Below are 8529 nucleotides of genomic sequence, written 5' to 3' on the forward strand. Positions count from 1 at the left end.
TTTTAAAACTTATTTTAACTTTTTAATAGATAAGTCATTATAACCCTGTATAAATCATAACAAAAATATTTTTTCAAAGGCAAAAACATACCTGCGAAGCTGTAAATCGTTACGGTGATATGAATGACTGCTTGAAAGAACAATAACTTTGGCACAGTTACTACTTTTCACCCAGGAAAGCAGTTTTTCACAGAATGGCTTCGATTTATACTTTGTATATATTGAAAGAATAAAAAGAAAATCTAAAAGTTATATCTTAGAGCATAAAAAGGATATCCTATGTAATATTTTATCAACTTTATGTGATGATATATATTTACATAAACTAAGAACTTTTAGATCCACTTACTGTCCTTAAAATGAAGGTGGAAAATGAAAAGCAATAAATTACATATCTTTACGATTAAGAAGTAAATTAATAGTGAGGAATCTAGATTTTTAAAAATTCTATTCTGACAAAGGAAAATTTCCCAGTTCTCTAATTAATTAATCTAGTTACTTAAAAACGACCACATGGCCATTTATGAGATGTTCTTGCCAGAAATTCCTGACCTGAATCTGGTCTTGAGAAAACGATCAGGTGAATCCAGAATGCCAAACACCTGGCCTCACTTTCTCAAAGGAGTCAATATTGTGAAGACTAGAAAGAAGGGCAAGTTCTGCACGGGATACCAACTAAAAGGGGTAATAGCCAAGTGCAACAATGTGAACCTTGAATGGACCCAGAATTGAAGGATATTTTAAAGACAACAGGGAAATTTGAATATGTTAGATGATACTACTGAATAATTCCTTAAATGCTGATTTCCTTAGGTGTGGTAATGGTGTTGTGGTTGTGAAGAAGATTATCCTTGTTCTTGAAAGATATATGCTGAAGTATCTATGGATGAAATATGATGGCGCTAGCCTACTTTCGGATTGTTTGGCAGAACAAAATTGCACGTACAGGCACAGAGAGAGAGAATCAAGCAGGTGTAGCAAGATGACAGCAATTGATTAATCTGAAATGTAGGTTATAAAATTTTGGGGGGAAACACTTTATGGAAACTCTTTTAACAGACTGTTAATAAATTATTCGATAAAATTTTAAATGCAGATAACGGCTAACTTTTAAAAACAGGAGTGCAGCATAGTAAAATGGTTAAGAGAGGCACACTCTGTAGTCAGGCTATCTGGTTTAGAATGCTAGCTTTACCTCCCACAGACTATATGTCTTGAACAAATTGCTTAACCTTTCAGTGTTTGTTTTCTCATTTGTAAAATAAGGATAATGTTTGCACCTACCTCATAGGATTACTCTGAGAAGTAGAGTAATACACATTAACTACTTAGAACAGTATTGGTGCAAAGAATCAACGCTCAATAAATGTTTGCTACTTTGAAATCACTCTATTTCCAGCTACCAAAAATTTTATTTAGGAGCGTTTGAACTGTCTATCTCAATATCACATCAATATCGATATTGATGTGAACAAAAAAGTGAACCAAAAAGCCACATAGCACGATGTAAAAATATTAGCAACTTTTATCACAAGATCTCTGGGTACGATATTAACTAAATAAAGTAAAGAGTGATTCTAATGTAGTAAAATAATCATAACTACTCACGATAGCTTCAAATTGGAAAAAATCAAATACTCTATCAACAGTATAATCAATAAATTATGGTTATACAACAGAATCCCATAGAGATGAGAATAAACAAACTACTTCTACTTGCAAGAACATAAATGTCTCACAAATAGAATATCAAGGAAGCTAGACATAAAGAAGTGCATACCATAAGTGTCCATTCATACAATAATATAATGACTAGCGTGATCATGGTGGAGGGCCTCTGGAATGTTGATAAATTTCTGACCTGAACAGAGGGTACCTTAATCCACTCAACAAACATTTATTGAGAGCTTCTCTATATGCAAAGCACTATTCTAGAAGCTGGGGATATAAGAGTGAATGACACATCATTATTTCTCTTAGGAAACTTATTTTCTATTAGAAGTAAATAGTAAACACATATATGACATGCCAGGTAGTAACGATGAGTTGTGAACAAAACTAGCACAGGATTAAGATAATAGCAAGGGAGGTCAGGGAAGGCCTTTTTGATGTGGTAACCTTTAAGCAAAAACTAAAGGAAGTGAGCCTTTTAGGTATCTAGGGGAAAAGTATTCCAGGCAAAGAAATTAACACAAATACTCTGAGACAGGAGTGAGCTTAATCTGTTTGAACAAAAGAGGGAAGCCAGTGTGGCTGAAGCAGGGTGAATTAAAGGGGGAAACAGGCAATGAGCACACAGAAATGGCTGGAGGTTAGATTAGGTAGAGCAGCTGTCCAACAGAATTCTGCAATACTACAAATGCTCTTTATGGCGTTTGCCACATCTGGCTGTGGAGAACTTGAAATGAGGCTATAATGATGGAGGAACTGAATTTTAAATTTTGTTTACTTTTAATTAATTAATTAAAATTTAAATAGCTACACATGGCTAGTGGCTACCATATTACCACAGATATAGAGCCTGATAGGCCATGGTAAGGGCTGTGAATTCACTTTGAGTGAGATAGGAAGCCACTGGAGGGTTTTGAGAAAGAAGTGATGTGCTTTGATTTAAGTTTAAAGGATTACTGGTGGTGCTGTTCGCAGACTATTACATATTTGTGGGGAGTGGGGTGCCAAGAGTAGACTTGGGCACAAGAGACGACAGTGATACAATGGTAGCAGTGGAAGAGGAAAGAAGCTGGATGCAGAGTATATTTTTCTACATAATTTATATGTAAGTGTCGCTGGTTGAAATGTAATACAAATAAACCTATAATATTTACATGCTTAAATTTTTTCAGCAATGCTACCTTAATCAGGAATATATAAGAAAGACCCAAGCTATATGTCCCACTTTCTTTCAATATAACATTAAATTTTATGAAACTATTTCACTATAGAATCAGACCTTTAACTGTACATACAATGAAAAGAGCCAAAATGATTTTTGAATCTTAGTTCTTAATGATGCTTTGTATTTTCTCATTATATTTTACTTTCATAAATATAAAAAGGCAAATATAACATACTAACTTTAATAAAAATGGATCTTAACTGAAGAGCCACTAGCTTCTTTGAAGGCAAAGAATACACTGCAAATATAAGAAAACAAAATCATACAATAGTTAAAATGGAGCTACAGGAAAAAAATTAACATAAAAATTAAAATTGAATTATAAAAACTTTGTCTAAATATTTTCAATAATTAAAATATAGAACATATGCACTATATCATTGGGTTAAAGTAAAACATTTTAGAAGTACCTTAAAATGTACCTGTGGGCTTTATTCTATAGAATACATTCATTTCTAGAAAGTTAACTGTAAGAAAATATCAAAACAAATTTTTTTTCTGACTTTAATAATAAAACCAGAGACATTTCCCCTTGGAACTTACAGGCACTACGACAAATAAAATCATTAAGAATGTTTTGGCTTTCTGATCTGGCATCTGTGGTGCAACCTTCACCAAGATGCAGACTTTTGTGAAAACCCTTAAAGGGAAGACCATCACTCTCAAGGCTGAACCCTCGAATACAAAAAAAAAAAAAAAAAATATAAAGGCCAAGATCCAGGATAAAGAAGGAATTCCTTCTGATCAGCAAAGGCTGATCTTTGCTGGCAAGCAACTGGAAGATGGACATACTCTATCTGACTACGACATTCAAAAGGAGTCCACTCTTCATCTTGTGTTGAGACTTCTTCTTGGTGCTAAGAAAAGGAAGAAGAAATCTTATACCACTCCTAAGGAGAATAAGCTTAAGAGAAAGATTAAGCTGGCTGTCCTGAAATACTACAAGATGGGTAAGAATGGCAAAATCAGTCGCCTTTGTCAGGAATGCCCTTCAGATGAATGCAGTGCTGGATTTTTTATGGCTAGCCACTTTGACAGACACATTATTGTGGCAAATGTTGTATAACCTATTGCTTCAATAAACTGGAAGACAAGTAATTGTATATGGGTTAATAAAAGACATGAACTAACAACAACAACAACAAATAATGTTTTGGTTTCTGATATTCTCCCCTCTTTAGAGACCAGCAACACTCATGGGAGTTAACAGAAGAATAAAATGTAGAATGTGAGCCATATAATAAAATCCCTGGAGTAGGTACATTTGTGTTCTTTAGGAGTTTGTGAAAGACCTGAAGTAACATGAAGATTTTTCTGTAAGTCAATGTATGTGTATTTTTTCTGGCAAAGGGATCTATAACTTCCAATAGATTCTATAAGGGGTCCAATTTACTGATGCTTAAGATGTCCCTGCCAACTTCACCTCCAAGAATGAGAAGCTCTGATATAAACCAAGGACAAAATAAAGTCTTTAAGGTCAAATGATTAGGCCACTGTGCTAAGGCATAAGCTTTTAGTTACTATGAAAAGATTACATTCGTTTCTAGAAAGTTAATTTTCCCTAGACTTGGGCAAATCCTTTGGTGGATTGTGTCTCTCATGCTATAGGTCTTTAGGGGATTGTCTTCTTGGATTGGTGTGGTATGACTGAGAGCTATGCTGCATTAGCAAGTCTAGTAACCACCAGGTATGTTCAGGGCAAAGGAGGCTAGAGCAGGAAGTTCAGGAATTAGAGAAAAGGGTATACATTTAGGGAAATGGGACAAAGGCATAGGCCACTCAGGCCTCTAATCCATCTCTGACATATAGTGCAATGCAACAGATGTGCTGAGAAGTGAAAAGCTAAGCTTTACAACTTAAGATATACTACTTTCTATAATAGCAATGTTCATGTTCTCCATCAGTGTATCACACAGTTTTTTTTGTTGTTAAGATCCTGTTTCCAATACTTCTTTCTTCTGATGAGATAGATATGAAAGCAACGTCACCTTTCATGTATCCTGGCTAAAAATATTTAGCTTTTATCTAACACAGTTGCAGAAAATACAGAGACTAGAGGAATAAGCCAAATGACATAAGGAGTAATTAAACAAATGTAGAAGGCAGGACATTCTATAGAATAATGGGTCCAGTTTTTTAATAAATCAGCTTCATGAAGAAGGGGAAAAAGAGAGTAAAAAAGATTATAAAGGCACAACATTCAGAAGTCCTATGGATCCTGGTTTGGACATTTTAAAAGACATTTTGGGGTAAATTGGGCCAATATGAATATGGATAGGGTATAGAAAGTTATTAAGAAACTGTATTGCTAATTTTTTTTTTACTTTGATGGTATTTTAGCTATATAAGAAAATGTTCTTAAGTAATAAGAGCTACGTACTTACATGTGTGGGGGTGGAACATCATGAAGTCTACAATATATTTCAAAATACCTCATCTTAGAAAAGAATAAAATGGATTAAAGAGCTATATCCAGCTGCCAATTAGTGTTAGTAGAAAGCCAGTAGGTCTTCCACCAGAGTGAAGGTGCAATTAGCAAGTGGTATGATGCTTAGGAGGCAGGTCTCGGGGCCTGAGTGCCTTGATTAGAAGCTCAGTTACACCAATTATTAATCATGTGACCTTAACTTTTCTGTGCAATGGGTTCCTCATCTACAAAACTAACTATGGAGTAACTGTGAGGACTAAATGAGTTAATTCATGTAAATGCACATAGTATTCAGCTTATAGGTAATAATAAATGATAGTTATCATTAGTGGAAGTATAAAAATTTTAGTTCTAACATATAGTCCTTTATCCTTTAAGACAATAACTGAAATTCCATCTTGTATTAACAAGGTCATCTTTCCTGTAAGAATTTCAATATCATTTCTTGAAAGTGTATTACATTATCACAAGCCAATGACATGCTTAATAACACTGACAAAAAACAAAACGCTGCTTCTTTCAATCCACAAATGGTCTTTCATGCTCCTCCATCACCTCTGGCTTTGACCTTAAAATGGTAAAAGACTGAGAGGCCAACAGAGGAACTGGCCATCAAACCAAGTAGCTGGATGCTTCTGTGCTTCCTGACCAACAGCGTTTCCCTCACTCACTCAGTACAGTGCCACATTATAAACAAACAGCGGTCAGTGCAATATAAATTGTGGTCCCTGATTAATTGAGCCTAATAGTCCAATAAGAAATTATGCATATTTACAGCATGGGAAAAGCCTACACTTATTAATAGCATTAGACAACTTAATTTCTCCAAGCCTTATCAATACTATATTATTATGGATTCTATAACGATGTGAGAGGGATGACTGAAGCTTAGATTAGGTAGCACATATTAAATACACAGGACTTAACCCTGTGGAATTCTCTTTTCCCCTTTCTCTGGTATTAGTGATGTTTACACATGTCAGTAAGAATACAGACTTGAAAATGAAAGGGGAAAAATAAAATCCATGTTAAAAAAAAAATTTCAAAATCTATCTAAGGATACAAGTACAATCACATCTCTCAAAGGAGTTGCAAATTAGAAAAGGCTAAGAACTAAAACTAGCATATAAGAGAAGAGGAGAATGTGTCTGGATTCTAAATTCTGTACAAAGCTGGCACTACGTAAATGCTTGTAGAGTCTATTTCTAATTTAAAACACTACTCTATCTTGTAGTAGAATAAAATACGCTGAAGTCTTACATACCTTCAGCATTTATACTGAGTTCTGCTGAATCTTCTTCTGACGTTGCATATGGATTGTTTCCGACCATTGGCACAAGGCAATCAGTATAGAAGTAACCAATCTTACACATATTCAGTGTAGAAATAATCAGATCTATTGCAAGCTGGCCAACATTTCCAACGGATACTGCTGGCTGAAATTATTTAAAAAATGTCCGTTAAGGCAACAACATTAGCAGCACTTTCAAAGATTTAGACAGAAGACAATAATCACAGCTCTAATATTGACAGTTTATGCTCAAGTGCATCATATGTAGTACTGACTCACTAGTTGCAACTGAGGTGTCAGTGGAGGCCTCCTACACCTTTGAGACTATTGATTTAACACTTATTGAATGCCTACTAGGTGTCAATCATTGCTCTAGGTGCTAGGAATGCTATACAACAAATCAACAAAAGTTCCCGCCTTCATGGACCTTCCAGTCTAGGGAGGGGATAGTTTACCTGTAATAAAATAAAGAGTAAAATACACAGTGGTAAGTGCTATGGAGAAAAATTAAGAGACTGTGGGTGTGTATGTGTTTGACTGCAATTTTAGATAGGGTGCAATTTTTAAAAGAATCACTTCAAGTGACAACTATAGCTGTGAAAGAGGTAAGGGAGAGACCGACACAATGATGGGAGAAGGGATATTTTGGGTAGTGGGAAAGCAAGTGTAAAGGCTGTGAGGTATGAACAAAAGTGATCTCAGGGCTGCTTTTTTTTTTTTTTTAATTAATGCCTGAATGTTGGAGTGAGCTTATTTTCACAGTAAAAACACTTATCTCTATGACTTCAAAAGCCCAACTGCCCAATCTCTAGCTACAACTGGAACAATTATCTGAACTCCACAGTCTAATAGATATCTCCACATGGTTACATCACAAGTAACTCACATTCAACACGTACAAAAACTTTTGCCTAAACTTGTCCTAAAATTTTGTATTTCAGAAAAGAGCAGCAATTATTGAGCCAATTACCTAAACCAGGACTCTTTCCTTTCCTTCACTAACTGCATATAACACATGACCAATTTTCATTGGTTTTATTTTATTTTTCTAAGACTCCACATAAAGAAGCATTTCTTAACAGCCTCTTGTTTCCCTTCCCTTCCCAATATATCCTAAGGCCTTTCTGTATCTTTTGAAAACTTATGTAGACTGTAAAGTCCTTAAGAACAAGGACCTAGTCCTAGTCTAATATTGTCATAAAGCAGAATATTTCTTGAAAGAATTAATTAATATGGACAATTTTAGGAGCGATGAAACCGTGTTAGCTACAGGCAAAAGTTGCTTTTATTACCCTAGCTGTAACTTTCTGGTTAATGACAATGACTTGCTAGCTTAAGGATGGCTCTAAAACTAGTTGAAAAAGATTTTCTAGGATAAAACGTAAAGAAAATGTCCCGCATAACACAGGTACAGCGTATCGGTAATATCCAAACACATTACGTCGTATAGCCAACAAAGACTATAAACCGGAGACTCAGATACAACAAGGCCTGGTGACAGCGCCACCAAAAGTTCTATTTGGACCGCCGCCCCCAGAGACAACCCCCTACATTTTGGGCGCAGGTTGAAAATCTGAAATGGAGAAGAGTGCTCTTTCTGCTGGCGCCGGGTGAGACAGCCCGAGTGGCAGCGGCGGTACCACACGCGCCGCCGGAGAGACAGCAGCTCCGAGCTGGGCGCGGAAGAGTTCGCAGAACGGGCACTCACCATCAGGAGGGTGAAACCCGCGAGGTCGGGGACCGACTCTCCGCAGGGAACAAACATGGTCACACTGAAGGGTAGGCGCAGGCCTGACAGAGAGCAGGCGGCGCGGAGCAGGAATCAGCCGCGCACGCCCAGCGCGCCCGCGAGTCGCTGAAACACCGCGCGACGCGAGCGGGGCGGGGCCAGGAGGACGAGGTCCTTCGAGGCCC

The 8529-nt window shown here is 36.5% G+C and overlaps 2 protein-coding genes across 4 annotated transcripts in view; one reads left to right on the top strand and one right to left on the bottom strand.

Moving 5' to 3' along the window:
• Positions 1–8484, bottom strand: part of PSMG2 (proteasome assembly chaperone 2) — a 32601-nt gene extending 24117 nt beyond the window's left edge. For 2 of the 3 annotated variants that reach the window (XM_036229828.1, XM_016119859.2), the window contains exons 1-4: positions 8324–8482; positions 6589–6760; positions 3076–3134; positions 92–210 (exon numbers count right to left, since the gene is read on the bottom strand). In XM_036229828.1, the coding sequence (XP_036085721.1) occupies positions 92–210; positions 3076–3134; positions 6589–6760; positions 8324–8380 (407 nt within the window). In that variant the 5' untranslated portion in view covers positions 8381–8482. Of the gene's footprint in view, positions 1–91; positions 211–3075; positions 3135–6588; positions 6761–8323 lie in introns of all 3 variants that reach the window. The other variant, XM_036229829.1, reaches the window with a different exon arrangement.
• LOC118610021 (ubiquitin-40S ribosomal protein S27a-like) lies at positions 3208–5053 on the top strand. The gene has a single exon (XM_036229830.1). It carries the CDS (start codon positions 3516–3518, stop codon positions 3960–3962), a length of 447 nt encoding a protein of 148 aa, XP_036085723.1. The 5' UTR covers positions 3208–3515; the 3' UTR covers positions 3963–5053.
• Positions 8485–8529: the final 45 nt, after the last annotated feature.

The sequence above is a fragment of the Rousettus aegyptiacus genome, unplaced genomic scaffold (assembly GCF_014176215.1).
Source record: "Rousettus aegyptiacus isolate mRouAeg1 unplaced genomic scaffold, mRouAeg1.p scaffold_m13_p_12, whole genome shotgun sequence".
Lineage (NCBI taxonomy): Eukaryota > Metazoa > Chordata > Mammalia > Chiroptera > Pteropodidae > Rousettus > Rousettus aegyptiacus.